The following is a 15,504-nucleotide window of genomic DNA, read 5'->3' as shown; positions in this document are numbered from 1 at the left end:
AGTATATGTGTGCAATGGATGAGGTGTTACAGTTACAAAACATACATAACCAACCATCAGGTTTTTAGGGGTATAGTAGTGTAGTGGTTATGTTACTGGACTAATAATTCAGCTTAAACCAATAATCCTGTCGAACATAAATTCAAATCCCACCACGGCAGATTGAGAATTTGGATTTTTTAAAAAAAATATGGAAATAAGAAACTGATATCAGTAAAAGTAACCATGAAGCTGTTGTACTGTCAGAACACCCCAACTGGTTCATTAACATCCTCCAGGGAAGGACCCCTGCTGCCCTTATCTAGTTTGACCAATATGTGATTCCAGTCCCACACCAGGCATAGTTGACTCTTAACTGCCCTCTGAAGTAACCTAGCGAGCCATTCAGTTGTAAGAAACTGCTACAAAGGATAACAAAAATAAAACTGAACTTGGCTGTTACCTAGACATCGAATCAGGACATGATGAAAGCATACCCAGCCCAGTCGACCCTGCAAAGTCCTCCTCAATAGTATCTGAGGACTGGTGCCAAAGTTGGGACAGCTTGACATAATCATATTCACAGAATCATACCTATCAGCCATTCTCCCAGACACTTCTATCACTATCCACTGTCCCACCGGCAGGATAGACCCACCAGAGGTGGGGGCACAGTGGTGTATAATCGGATGGGAGTGGCCCTGGGAGTCCTCAACATTGATCCTCGATCTCATGAAGTCTCATAGCTCCAGGCCAAACATGTGCGAGGACACCACCTGCTGATTACCACCATATACCTGCCCTCAGCTGGTGAATCAGTACTGAGCACCACTTGGAGGAAGCATTGAGGGTAGCAAGGGCACAGAATGTACTCTGGGTGGGGGACTTCAACCTCCATCACCGATAGTGGCTTAGTTGTACCACCACTGACAGAGCTGACCAAGCCCTGAAGGACATAGCTGCCAGGCAGGTGTTGAGAGAACCAACACTTGGCCTCATCCTCACCAATTCACCTGTTGCAGATGCATCTGTCCGTGACGGTATTGGTAGGTGTGACCACCGCACAGTCCTAATGGAGACCAAATCCCGTCTTACACTGAGGACACCTTCCATCGTGTCATGTGGCACTACCACCATGCTACATGGGATAGATTAAGAACAGATTTAGCAATTCTGCAGCCCTGCCAGATCAAGCCGTTAATGGGAAGAGGAGGCCAAATGAACATCCCCATCCTCAACGATGGCAGAGCCCAGCACATGACTGTGTACAGTTATGGGCACCGCACCTTAGAAAGGAGTGCAGGGCAGATTCACAGAATGCTACCAGGGCTCCAATGGTTAGATTATGAGGAGGAAGTAAATAAACTCGGCTTGTATTTCTGGTAATATAAAAGGTTATGGGTGATTTGATAGAGCTTTTTAGAATTTTGAAAGGAATTGATAGGGTAAATAGACAAAACCTTTTTCCGCTGGTGGGAGAGTCTAGGATAACGAGACATAACCTTAAAATCAGAGCCAGGTCATTCAGAAGAGGAGTTAGGAAACACTTCTTCAAGCAAAGGGTGGTAGAATTGTGGAACTCTCTCCCACAAAAAGCAGTAGATGCTAGCTCAATTAAAATTTTAAATTTGAGATCAACTGATTTTTGCTATCCAAAGGTATTAAGGGATGATACCCTTCTCTTGAAAAGAGAAGATTGAGGGATGACCTGATAGAGGTCTTTAAGATTATGAAAGTGTTTGATAGAGTAGACATAGAAAAGATGTTTCCACTTGTGGGGGAGACCAGAACTAGGGGCCTTGAATATAAGATAGTCACTAATAAATCCAATAGGGAATTGAGGAGAAATTTCTTTACCGAGAGAGTGGTTAGAATGTGGAATTTGTTACCACAAGGAATAGTTGAGGCGACTAGGGGAAGCTCGATAAACACATGAGGGAGAAAGGAATAGAAGGATATGTTGATGGGGTTAGATGAAGAAAGGTGGGAGGTCGCTCGTGTGGAGCATAAACATCCGCATGGACTTGATTGGCCGAATGGCCTATTTCTGTGCTGTACATTGTAATTCTATGTGATATGGACCCAAGACAGGTGGATGGAGTTAGGATACAGATCAACCATGACCTCATTGAATGGTGAAACAGGCTCGAGGGACTGAATGGCATCTCCTGTTCCTATGTGCCTAGGAGTGCAAAGACAAGGCTGAAGCATTCGCAACCATCTGCAGCCAGAAGTGCCGAGTGGATGATCCTTCTTGGCCTCCTCCTGAGGTCCCCACCATCATAGATGCCAGTCTTCATCGAATTCGATTCACTCCACGTGATATCAAGAAATGGCTGAGTGCACTGGACACAGCAAAGGCACTAGTGCTGAAGACCTGTGTTCCAGGACTAGCCGTGCCTCTAGTCATGCTGTTCCAGAACAGCTACAACACTGGCATCTGCCTAATAATGTGGAACATTGCCCAGTTATATACTGTCCACAAAAAACAGGACAACTCCAACCCGACCAATCACCGTCCTATTAGCCTACACTCAATCATCAGCAAAATGATGGCAGAGTCGTCAACAGCGCTATCAAGCAGCACTTACTCACCAATAACCTGCTCTCCGATGCTCAGTTTGGGTTCCACCAGGACCACTCAGCTCCAGACCTCATTACAGAACGCAGAGATCTCAGAGGAGGAGGTTACAGAGATAGGGAGGGGTGATGCCATGGAGGGATTTGAAAACAAGGATGAGAATTTTAACATCAAAGCATTACCAGACTGGGAGCCATTGTAGGTCAGCAAGCACAGAGGTGATGGGAGAACGGGACTTGTTGCGAGTTAGGATACAGGCAACAAAGTTTTGGATGGGCTCAAATTTTGGAGGGTGGAAGATGGGAGGCCAGCCAGGAAAGCATTGGAATAGGCAAGCCTAGAGGTAACAAAGGCATGGATGAGGGTTTCAGAAGCATATGAGCTGAGGCATCATTTAAATAAAGTTTCTGGGTTCCTCGCTTACCAGCATGACGCAATTTCCCGTCCTAGCATTTAAAGACTCAATTCCATCTCTGTGAGGGAGGCTGAGGGAAAGGACTGTGAAAACTATAAGGAAACGTTGCCATTTGGAAGGATGTCTGCCAAGAGAGGGACGGTGGTCCCCAAGGTCAGTGATGTGTCCCTGGAGGTAACACTGGGTGCAGGGAGGGCAAGGAGATGTTGTTCCCCACAAGTGGGAAGAAGAAATCTGCTGTGACAATCAAACAGGCCTGGATTGAAGTGGCTGAGGAAGTCAGCAGAAGGAGCGTGATGCCCAGGACCTGGATTCAGTGCAAGAATGGTTTCAATGACCTGACTAGGTCAGGAAAGGTCAGCACACGTTCTTCTTTACCCATCTCCTACTATGTATCTCCTTCCACTCCCTCTTGTCCCTCCTACACCATTCATACCACCCCTCACCCCTGCATCGCTTTTCTCAGCACCAATCGCAATGGTGCACTGTACCATCTCTCATGCTCACTCCTTTCACATGCTCAACTCTTGTTTCCTCCTTTCACTGCTGCCAACAACCCCATCCTCATCTCATCTCATCTGAGCTGCTTGACCTGCACCTACTCTCAGCAAACCTCCTCAATTCATAGTGTAGCCAATCTCCACAAACGTATGACATCACCATTCCTTTTACATCTGCCTGATTCACACTTTCACGGTATGCACTACATGCAGACGAGGGACACATCCTTGCTAACACTGATTCACCCCCTTTGCAGGAGAAAAGACCTCAGAATACCAGGGCCAGGGCCACGACTGGTGGAGAATCGCGAGAGCGTGGTAGTGACCCCTGCGGAGGAGAAGGCACTGGAGATAAGCGGCACCTCTAGCATCAAGCATTGGCAGATCAGTGGAGCAGGGTGACTGATTTAACCTTACACCCCCTCATCCCCCACAGAGACTCAACTGCCCCTTCAGTCGACTTCAACACATCAACCAATATGGCCAAGTGCTTCATGTGAACATTAATATCTTCTAAGTACACTACTACATCTTTACCTTTTCTTCTTTCCTCCAGGGCCCTCACAGGACGAACACAAGCCCCTGCCTACAGAGAAGAAGACACCAGAGAACCTCATCCCTCTTGAGGATGCACCGTCACACACTACCTGTGTTGCAGGCACCAGCGCAGAGACTGGCACATCAATTGGGTGTGTTACTTAGCTAGATTGGCCAGCACCTGGTGAGTCTCACAGCACGTGATTTGGAGCAGATAGTGGTGGTTGAGACAGCTGAAGAGGAAACGCGTTGGAGGGCGCCGTCCTGTCCATGCTCTGCACGGCAAGACAGAGATGTACAACTTTGGGTCCAGCCATGAAAAGGAGAATACTAAAAACACAAGAACAAATGTGTGAGGTGTTGGCAGTCCTGTCAGGCACTCTGTCCACTATGGCAGGGAGGGATAGAGATTCTACTTCCACTATCTGTGGGGTGCTCTCACAGGGGTTATCAAGTCTGCAATCTACCCTGGAGCATGTAGCCACCTCCGAGGACACTGCTGCCAGGCCCTCACAGCAGGAGTCAGTGTTACCGGTCTTTGTAGCTTTGATAGAGGGCGCATCATCACAAGCTACACGCATTGCAGGCACCAGCGCAGAGACTGGTACATCGAGTGGGTGTTTTTGTCAGATAGAGTGGCTGGCACCTGGTGAGTCTCACAGTACTTGAGCAGGAGCAGATAGTGGTGGTAGGGACAGACGAGGAGAATATGCAACGGAGGGCGCCGTATGCTCCAAGCTCTGCTCAGCAGGACAGAGATGCAGAACTCCGGTCCATCCGTGAAAGGGAAAATACTGGAGACAATAACAAATGCGTGAGATGTTGGCAATCCTGTCAGGCACTCTGTCCACTATGGCTGTTAGGATCTGTGGGGTGCTACCGCAGGGGTTTTCCACTCTGCAATCCACCATGGAGTGTGTGGCCACCTCAAATGGACACTGTAGCCATGCACTCACAGCAGGAGTCATTGGTACCAGCCTTTGAAGCCTTCCTAGAGGTTCACACAGCTGCAATGCAGACTCTGGGCTCTATTTCACCATTGGGAAATTGGTGGACAGAATAGATCAGGGCTTCAAAGGCGTCACTCATCTCCTGCAGTCTGCTCGTCCGCAGACCAGTAGGACTGATGTGCCGTTGTCCCAAGGTAGGGAGATTGGCGGAATGGGAGCAGTATATGCAGACCTTTCTCAGGACATCAGCACGTCTCATCCGTTACCACCCCCTCAACCAACTCCAGCTGGCCCAGACTGCCCCAGCGGAAATACAGAAGGAGCAGTCAGTAAAAGGGCCCTCACAGACTCTAGCACCCAGAGGTCGTCGGCTGCAAGCATGTCAGGAGTCTGATGAAGATACACAGCAGCCTACCATCATCTCTGCTCATACCACTGAGGTAGCACCCTGTAGAAGTGGTAAAAGTAGGAAGTGATGGTTAAATCAATCACTTAGGATTCACACTTGGGAGTTGCACTAATTGACTTGTTAAGATTTGATTATTGGTGCACATTAAAACTTTTTTCACTTTTGTCATTCTCGTGTGCCCTTTACTTTCAAGGCAATTTATGTGCCTGGTTTTTATGTCATAGGTGTGGAAGTTGGATCAATGTTTTCAAGGTGACAGGATGGCAAAGCAATGGAGTGAAGGTTGCAGGACTGTTAGTGCACGGGGGGTCCGGTCACGTAGGAGTGGTAGAAGTGACACGTCTATGCGAAGCGCTGAGTTATGAGAGAATCCCTTGCATCTCGGGCTGCAAGATGATCCACATGCCGTGCTTCTTGTCCTCATCTCCCTCTTCAGCATGCTCTTCCTCATCAGATGATGAGTCCTGCAGGCCTTTTTCCACCTGCAACTCCAGTCCTCTCTGTTGAGTGATAATATGCAGGAAGCAGCATGCCGCTATTATTCTGGAGACTCTGGCTGGCGAGGATTTCTGGGAACCTCCAGATCTGTCAAGGCACCTGAACCTCAACTTGAGCATCCCAATAGTATGCCGGACTCATCATCTGATGAGGAAGAGCTAGGTGAGGAGGAAGAAGGAGGACATGAAGCATGGTGGACGGATCATCTTCCAATCGTCAGCGACCACCTGCCTTGACAATCTGAGCCTCCTGAAGCGCTTCTCCTCGGACAGGTCAAGGAAGCTGAGCCTCTGTCTGTACATCCTGTGAGGTGACTACAGCCTGCTGCGCGCATGCCCCCTCTTTTGCTGCCTACTCTGTGACCCTGCCACAGCTCTTTCTTTAGCATGCTCTTGCTGCTGATGCTCTTCCTCCTCCTCTTCACTCCAACAGAGTGCAGCTGGAGCAACACCCATAATCAGCTTCTCGTTTTTCTTATTAAAAAGTATCAAAAACACAACCCAAAGCAAACAGTGATCACAGAATCACAGCCCACAATGAACTGAAAGAACACCTATGAGTGTAGCAGCTTTATTCAAATCTTTAGTTTCAGCACACTGATCAGACAGGACCCAATCCCGCTAGGGTTCCCCAGGCAACCTTGCCAACCTGCATGAAACCCATGCTGCACTAGTTCAAATTACATCAGGGTCTTAATTGCATCCCTCACCTGACCCTTTCCTGAACATCTGGGAGTTGGGGTTAAAATCAAGGTTCCCTCCTTCCCTGACAGGCTGCTGGATTGCCTCAGTGCATGACACATCCTCGCCTGTCACAGCCAACTCTTGTGTCTCCAAACCCTCTCTTTCCAGAGGAGTGAAACTGTTGGGAGAGCGTCAGGGATGACAGCTCCTGCCCCATTACCTGACCATGACTTCTGGTCCCCCTTCCAACAGAAACCCACCATCCTGCTCTAGGTTCCGAGGTCTCCTCTCCCACTCCGACCCCCACCGTGCTCTTATTTCTCATCTATAAAATCTTCTCCCTCCCTAGTATTTTGATGCATGGCCAGTCGCTCACTAAGATCGACCACTTCAGCTTGAGTGCGTCGACCAGCTTGTAGTTGTTGCAGATAAAACCCTTCAGAATCTGGGCCTGGAAGGCAAACAACTTCTACAACACACAAAGTATTTGATCCTTGTGAAACTTTAAAGTTTTAAGCTTGTTTGAGTTAAGAAAAAATTGTTAAGGGGAAAGAAAAAGTCAAAAACCCCCTTTAATTAAATGCCTGGTGTTTCCCCTTCTTCCTCTTTTTTGCTTTGGTCCCTTGGTTAATTTAGAATCATAGAATCATAGAATAGGTACAGCACAGAAGGAGAACATTTGGCCCGTCAATCCCGTGCCAGCTCTCTGCAAGAGCAATCCAGCTAGTCCTGCCCTTTCCCCATAGCCCTGCAAATTTTTTCCCTGCAAGCACTTATCCAATTCCCTTTTGAAAGCCACGATTGAATCTGCCTTCACTACCCTTCCAGGTAGTGCACTCCAGATTGTGACCACTCGCTGAATAAAAATTTTTTCCCCATGTCGCCTTTGGTGCTTTTGCCAATCATCTTAAATCTGTATTCTCTGATTCTCGACCTTTCTGCCAACGGGAACAGTTTCTCTCTATATACTCTGTCTAGACCCCTCATGATTTTGAACACCTCCATCAAATCTCCTTTCAACCTTCTCTGTTCCAAGGAGAACAACCCCAGCTGCTCCAGTCTATCCATGTAACTGAAGTCCCTCATCCCTGGAGCCATTCGAGTAAATCTTTTCTGCACCCTCTCTAAGGCCTTCACATATTTCCTAAAGTGCGGTGCGCAGAATTGGACACAATATTCCAGTTGTGGCTAAACCAGTGTTTTATAAAAGTTCATCATAATCTCCTTGCTTTTTTTACTCTATGCCTCCACTTATAAAGCCCACGATCCCGTATGCTTTTTTAACCGCTTTCTCAACCTCCCCTGCCACCTTCAACGACCTGTGCGCATATACCCCCAGGTCTCTCTGTTCCTGCACCCCCTTTAGAATTGTACCATTTAGTTTGGCTCTCATTCTTCCTACCAAAATGTATTACTTCACAGCATTAAATTTCATCTGCCACGTGTCCGCCCATTCCACCAGCCTGTCGATATCCTCTTGAAGTCTATCACTATGCTCCTCACTGTTCACTACACTTCCAAGTTTTGTGTCATCTGCAAATTTTGAAATTGTGCCCTGTACACTCCAGTCCAAACTTACTTAATACTTCCTTCCATCCCTACACCTAATTCCCACTCTCACCCTATTAGCTTGGATAGGAAATTGATTAGGTGGTAGGAGACAGAGAATAGGGATAATGGGTATGTACTCAAATTGGCAGGATGTGACTAGTGGTGTCCCACAAGGATCCGTACTGGAGCCTCAACTTTTCACTATATTTATAAATGACTTGAATGAAGGAAGAGAGCCGTATATCTAAGTTTGCCGATGACACTAAGTTAGGTAGCACAGTAAATAATGTAGACGGGAGCAGAAAGTTGCAAAGGGACATTGATAGATTAAGTGAATGGGCAAAACTGTGCCAGATGGAGTTCAGTGTGGGGAAGTGTGAGCTCATCCACTATGGACCTAAGAAAGATAGATCAGAGTATTTTCTAAATGGTGAAAAGCTAAGAACTGTGGAGGAGCAGAGAGATTTAGGAGTCCAAGTACAGAAATCACTAAAAGATAGTGGGCAGGTATAAAAAATAATTTAAAAGGCTAATGGAATGTTGGCCTTTATCTCAAGAGGACTGGATTACAGTGGGGTGGAAGCTATGTTACAGCTGTACAGAGCTCTGGTTAAGCCCCATCTGGAGTACTGCATTCAGTTCTGGGCACCACTCCCAAGGAAGGATATATTGGCCTTGGAGGGGGTGCAGCGCAGATTCACCAGAATGGTACCGGGGTTAAAAGGGTAAAATCATGAGGACAGGTTACATAGACTAGGTTTGTATTCCCTTGACTATAGATTAAGGAGTGATCTAATTGAGGTGTTTAAGCTGATCAAAGGAGTTGATAGAAAACAAAAAGTGATGAAAATACTCAGCAAGTCGGGCAGTATCTGTGGAGAAAGAAACAGAGTTAACATTTCAGGTCAATGACCCTTCGTCAGAACTGGAAGAAGTTGAAGATTAAACAGCAAGTACAGAGCCAGGGGAGGGGGAAGGGAGTGGAGGGGTGGGAAGACCAAAAGGGAAGGTCTGTGATAGGGTGGAGGGCACAAGTGATTAAATGACAAAAGGTATGATGGTGCAAGGCAAGGAGGGTGGTAATGGGACAAGTGAAGAAACAAAAGATGGGTCTAGGGAGGTCAGAGTGGGAGTGGGATGGGGAATTAAAATGGCAAGCAACTGGCAGGTCAGGGTCACGCTTGCGGACTGAGCGGAGGTGTTCAGCAAACCAATCACCCAATCTTCATTTGGTCTCCCCAATGTAGAGGAGACCGCATTGTGAGCAGCAAGTACTATATACTAAATTGAAAGAAGTACAAGTAAATTGCTGGTTCACCTGGAAGGAGTGTTTGGGACCTCGACTGGCGGAGGATGAGACATTGAATGTGGAGGCTGGTAGAGTGGAAGGTGAGGACAAGGGGGACCCTATCATGGTTCTGGGAGGAAGGGGAAGGGAGGAGAGCAGAAGTGCGGGAAATAGGATGGACACGGTCGAGTGCCTTGTCAACCACAGTGGAGGGGAATCCTCGGTTAAGGAAAAAGGAAGACCTAATGGAAGCACTGATATGGAAGGTGGCATCATCAGAACAGATGCGACGGAGATGGAGAAACTAGGAGAAGGGAACATAGTCCTTACAGGAAGCGGGGTGGGAGGAAGTGTAATTAAGGTAACTATGGGAGTCGGTGAGCTTAAGATAGATATTGGTTTGACAGTCTATCCCCAGAAATGGAGATAGAGAAGTCGAGGAAGGGAAGAGTCGGAGATGGACCATGTGAAGGCAAGGGAAGGGAGGAAATTGGAAACAAAGTTGATGAAATTTTCCAGTTTGGGCAAGAGCATGAAACGGCACCAATACAGTCATCAATGTATTGGAAAAAGAGGTGAGGGAGGGGACCTGAATTGGACTGGAACAATGAATGTTCCACGTAGCCCACAAGGGAATGTTTCACGTAGCTACCCCAGAGGCCTGTGGATGCTGAGACGTTGAGTATATTCAAGGTTGAGATAGATAGATATTTGGACTCTAGGAGAATCAAGGTGGGAATCGGGGTGGAAAGTGGAGTTGAGGTCGATCAGCCATGATCTAATTGAATGATGAAGCAGGCTTGAGGGGCCGTATAGCCTACTTTTGCTCCTATTACTTATGTTCTTAAAAAGGCAGGCATAGCTAGGACTCATAAGGGTTCCCATTGCGACACCTTTTATTTAGAGGAAGTGAGTGGAGTCAAAAGAGAAGTTGTTCAACATAACGATAAGGCCAGGCAGAGGAGGGCGGTAGTGGATGGGGACTGGTTGGGACTCCGTTCAAGGAAGAAATGGAGGGCCCGCAGGCCGTCCTGGTTGGGGATGGAGGTGTAGAGGGACTGGACGTCCAAGGTGAACAGGAGACGGTTAAGGCCAGGGAACTGGAAACAAAGTGGAGGAGGACATCAGAAGATGTAGGTTGGAAGAGACTGGACAAGGGGAGAAAAATAGTTTCGAGATTGGAAGGAATAAGTTCCGTGGGGCAAGAACAGGCTGAAATGATGGGTCTCCCATGGCAATCCTGTTTGTGGATCTTGGGAAGGAAGTTGAAGCAGGCTATGCGGGATTGGGGGACTGTGAGGTTAGAGGCCATGGGGGGAAGATCTCCAGAGGAGATGAGGTCAGAGACGGTCTGGGAAACTATGGCTTGATGTTCAGCGGTGGGGTCATGGTCCAGAGGGAGGTAAGAGGAGGTGTCGGTGCGTTGGCGTTCAACCTCCCAAGGCAGAGGTCCGTTCGCAACACAACAACAGCGCTGCCCTTGTCAACAGGTTTAATGACAATATTAGGATTGGACCTGAGAGGACAGAGTGCTGCAAGTTCAGAGGGAGGTAGGTTAGAGTGAGTGAGGGGAGTAGAGAAATTGAGACGGCCAATGTCACGCCGGCAGTTCCCAATGAAAAGAACTTATTTCCTCCAATCTCAACTCTTTTTTTTCCCCTTGTCCAGTTTCTTCCGACCTACATCCATGCCTCTTCTGATGCCCTCCGCCATTTTAATTCCCCGTCCCACTCCCACTCTGACCTCTCTGTCCTTGTCCTCTTACACTGTTCCAATGAAGCTCAACGGAAGCTTAAGGAACAGCACCTCATCTTTCAATTAGGCACTTTACAACCTTCTGGACTCAATATTGATTTCAATAATATCAGATCATAGCCTCTGCTTCCATTTTTTTGGACAGCAAGTGCTGGTAATTGTTCTGATGTTACCATTTACAGCTTCTCTAGACCCATCTTTTGTTTCTTTTCTTGTCCCATTACCACCTTCCTTGCCTTGCACCATCATCCCTTTTGTCATTTAATCACTTGTGCCCTCCACCCTATCAAAGATCTTCCCTTTTGGTCTTTCCTCCCCTCCCCTCCCCTCCCTCCCCTGGCTCTGTACCTGCTGAAAAACTGTTTAATCTTCAACTTCTTCCAGTTCTGATGAAAGGTCATCAACCTGAAACATTAACTCCGTTTCTTTCTCCACAGATGTTGCCTGACTTGCTGAATATTTCCAGCATTTTCTGTTTTTATTTCAGATTTCCAGCATCTGCAGTATTTTGCTTTTGAAAGGAGTTAATAGCGTCGATAGAGAGAAACTATTTCCTCTGGTAGGGGAGTCCAGAACTTGGGGGCATAACCTTAAAATTAGAGCTAGGCCATTCAGGGGTGATGTCAGGAAGCACTTCTTCACACAATGGGAAGTGGAAATCTGAAACTCCCTCCCCAAAAAGCTGTTGCGACTAGGCTAACTGAGATTGATAGGTTCTTGTTGGGTTTACAGAACCAAGGTGGGTAGATGGAGTTAAGATACTGATCAGCCATGATCTAATTGAATAGTGGAACAGGCTCGAGGGGCTGATTGGCCTACTTCTGTTCCTATGTTCACCAATTTCCCATTTAAGAAATTCTCACTCTGTTCTCAGCTCACTCCATTAGCAGCCCATTCTGCTGTGCTGTGTGCTCAAGCTGTAATTAGAACACTTGAATACCACTTGGGTACCTTTGTAAAAGCACATTTACACAACTTATGCACCCATAAAGGTATAAACACACATTTTATGAATAATTGCTGTATACAGTTGGTCTCTTTGTGGTAGTAAAATTAGTAATGATTAATATTGACTTTTATGTTACTTATTAGATTTGTAAACGAAGAGGATAAAAGTTGGTTTGAAAATGCAATCGCACGTGTTATTGAAGAAAACATTGGAAAAGCACAGGCAGAAAAGCTTCATCAAGAGCCATACTTTGTTGATTTCCTTCGAGATGTGCCAGAGCCAACTGGTGACGAACCTGAAGATTTTGTATTTGTTGTCCCGAAAATCTATGAACTGGTACATCATAGTGCTGTCAGCTTTAAAGTGATCTTGTTAATTCTGCTATTGAGTGCTTATAAGGATAAGGCCGATTCCTTTTTGGTAAACATTAACCTCACCTACATGCCTTCTTAACCATATCTCTCAATCCATTCTTTTTCCAGAAAAATATATAATTTTCACTTGAATCTATTTGTACAAACTGGCATCAAATTTAACATACAGAAATCTGTCAAACCACAGATGCAGCTTCCCTGGTGGCCCATGTAGTGCAGTACAAAGCCCTAAAGACCAGAAGGCCCCAGGTTCAATATCCAATTTGTCCTGAAAACTGATCTCAGTCAGTAGGCCCTGGAATATGAGAGAGAAAAAGCACAGCTAATGTTCTGGCTCCTGATTGTCATTTAGTGAGCTACTGTTGGAAAATTTGCATGTGTGAAAGGCAGGTGACAATAGATTTGGTCTCAGTGATGATACTCCCTCCATGGACAAAAGACAAGGGGTTAAAAATTGGTTATGGCTTTTTGGACGCATAACTGATGACGCATGAGCCTGAACTGAAAGACCCGAGGCTTGCCCAAAATTGGGCGTCCAACCTCATTTCAATAATTTAGGCGAGCTGCAGGTGCCAACATTCAATTTCAGACAGCCTGCCTCGTCAGCAGTGGTCCTCAGGTAAGTCCCGGAAGAGAGGGGGGGAGGACAATGGGAAGGGGGCTGACTGCGGCCATCAGGAGTGCAACGGAGCCGAAAGGATTACTCCTGCTCCTCTGGGGCTCCATAGAAATGATTTTTTAAAAACCTTTTTTGTTGCCTGTTGCTGCTTAGACCGCAGTGACTACTGAAGAATCTTGAACGGCGTAGGCCTGGAGCCTAACGCCTGTTTGAGGCAGGTGCCATGGGCGCCTGGGCAGCCATCTAATAGAAAATCAGTTAATTGAATTTTATCACTTGTACGCTGAATTGTAAATATATTTTCAAAGGCAAATGCTGTGATAGGGTCATTGTAGGTTTCTATGGATGAGCTATATTGGCCCAATGGTATCCTTCATTTTTAATTATCTTCACGATGTTATCGTTGTGATATTCTAACGGTTGTAATGTGTGTTGAATGTGTTCCAGATTCCAAGTTACAAATTCCTGACTGAAAAACTGCAGTTTTATCAGGCACAACATAATGAAGGTGTCCGATCAGGTTTTCTTGATCTCGTCTTCTTCAAGGATGCAATGACACACCTGGTCAAAGTGAGATTTTAAAACTTTAACGAATCATATATATGCTAAAAAAATGATCACACCCAAGCTTTTCACAGAGAATAATCAGGGCAGGGAAGAGATAAAATAAAGTTCCCTAAATATTTACATTTCACTATCTTGTGTAGACATTCCCGGTCTCCTTCAGATCTAGTCATCCTTTCAAGCACACTTGTTCTGGGAATTTTGAAGTGCACAGTTGAAGCCCTCCTCTTGCCCATTAGGCACTGGCCCTTTCTACACCATTGTCATCCAACAGTTTTCACGGCATTTTCTTCTGCCTCATTAAGCATTTGGTGAGATGATGTGTCCTCTCCATTTCTTCCTTTCCTTTACAAATTTTCTTCATGTTTTGGATTTTGAGATCCTTCTTTTGCATTTGTTCTACTTTAGTTCAATATCAAGGTAATATAACCTGCAGATTTCATTCAGAGCTTTCCCTCATAAACGGTTTGATGTTGTATCCTTTAGAAAGAGAATTTTGATGTATTCCCAACACTTTTAATTTGTATTCACCGCAAAAAGTCAGTTTCCAGTTCACGGTTTTCTAGCTTTTATTAGTGCTAACTTCTAACAATAGATATTGGGCTAGAAATTGGGCCATGTTTCAGCACTACGCGGCCTCTTGAAGATCCAAGATTGCGTCTTGGCTGCGTACACAAGTTTCTTGCATGGCGTGCACCGGACGCCATCTTGGAATAGATAGTAGCGCATGCGCAAATGCCGAACGCCGGCTGCATGTAAAGTAAGGAGAAAATGGATACAATCAGTGTGCAACGCTGATTTAAAGTGATAGACACCATTTTGGAACTTAACGCTGAACTCAACGCACAGTCTTAACCACGACCCATGTAAATATGTCTTAAGAGTGCCTGGAGGACCCCCCACCAGTGCTAGTTAAAGGGACCATGCAGGATTTACAGGTTAGTTGCTGGATTATTGCTTCTGGCCGTTGATGCATTTGCAACTGTTTTTGGAGGTCTCCTAGACTTAAATACTAGGATGCCGGGACATAGCCTAACATTTAGAGGCAGGACGTGCAGGAGTGAAGTTAGGAAATGCTTCTACATGCAAAGGGTGGGAGAAGTTTGGAATGCTCTTCTACAGACGGCAGCTGATGCTAGCACAATTGTGAATGTTAAATCTGAGATTGATAGATTTCTGTGAACCAAGAATATTAAGGGACATGGGCATGTGGAGTTAGGTCACAGATCAACCATGATCTCATTGAATGGCGGAACAGGCTCGAGGGACTAAATGCCACTGCTACTTGCTGCCTCCTGTTATGCACCGCCTTCTCCTGCAAGAAAGCGGAACATCTGTCTGGATGATGTGCCTGTCATGATTGAATAGCTGCCAGTGTGTGGCCTCTGAGTTGTGGGTGTGCGGCTTGCAACAGAGGTAATGTGTAAGGTTGAGATGAAGCATCTGATTGGCAGAGTTGAATATTGATGGAAAGAGTCTGTTGGTATGTGGGTGATGGGGGTTTTAGTGCGTGGAGCAGTGGATGCGGCTAGTGGGGCAGTTGGTAGGAGAAGTATTTGACAGTTGACCTCACTCACCTTGACCACTTGTGTCAAAGCATTGAACTTCTTCCTGCACTACATCCATATTTGTGGTGCTGTGCGCCTGGCATTGACTTCGTCCACCGCTGCCTCCCTTTTGGGCATATGTCTGGAGGGCCTCTTGCCCACCTTCCACCCCTGCAGATATAGGATGTCCCTCCTTCTGTCCACTTCTTGCATCAAGGCCTCTAGTGCATCAGCAGAAAACCTTGCATTCTCGCAGGCATGGTACAGTTGGCAGTTTGGTGAAACCTCACATGCAGATTGGAGGA

At 46.3% G+C, this 15,504-nt stretch overlaps 1 protein-coding gene across 1 annotated transcript in view; it reads left to right on the top strand.

Annotated features, from left to right (window-relative positions):
- The window catches only part of LOC137322209 (dynein axonemal heavy chain 8-like), a 1,675,662-nt gene that overhangs the window by 1,204,431 nt on the left and 455,727 nt on the right, over positions 1 to 15,504 (top strand). The window contains exons 67-68 of the mRNA XM_067985325.1: positions 12,239 to 12,431; positions 13,536 to 13,658. Of these exons, the coding sequence (XP_067841426.1) occupies positions 12,239 to 12,431; positions 13,536 to 13,658 (316 nt within the window). The remainder of the gene's footprint in view (positions 1 to 12,238; positions 12,432 to 13,535; positions 13,659 to 15,504) is intronic.

This window comes from Heptranchias perlo, chromosome 5, assembly GCF_035084215.1.
Source record: "Heptranchias perlo isolate sHepPer1 chromosome 5, sHepPer1.hap1, whole genome shotgun sequence".
Taxonomy (NCBI): Eukaryota; Metazoa; Chordata; class Chondrichthyes; order Hexanchiformes; family Hexanchidae; genus Heptranchias; species Heptranchias perlo.
The sequence above is the reverse complement of the archived record's forward strand: the minus strand, read 5'-3'. Positions and strand labels throughout refer to the sequence as shown.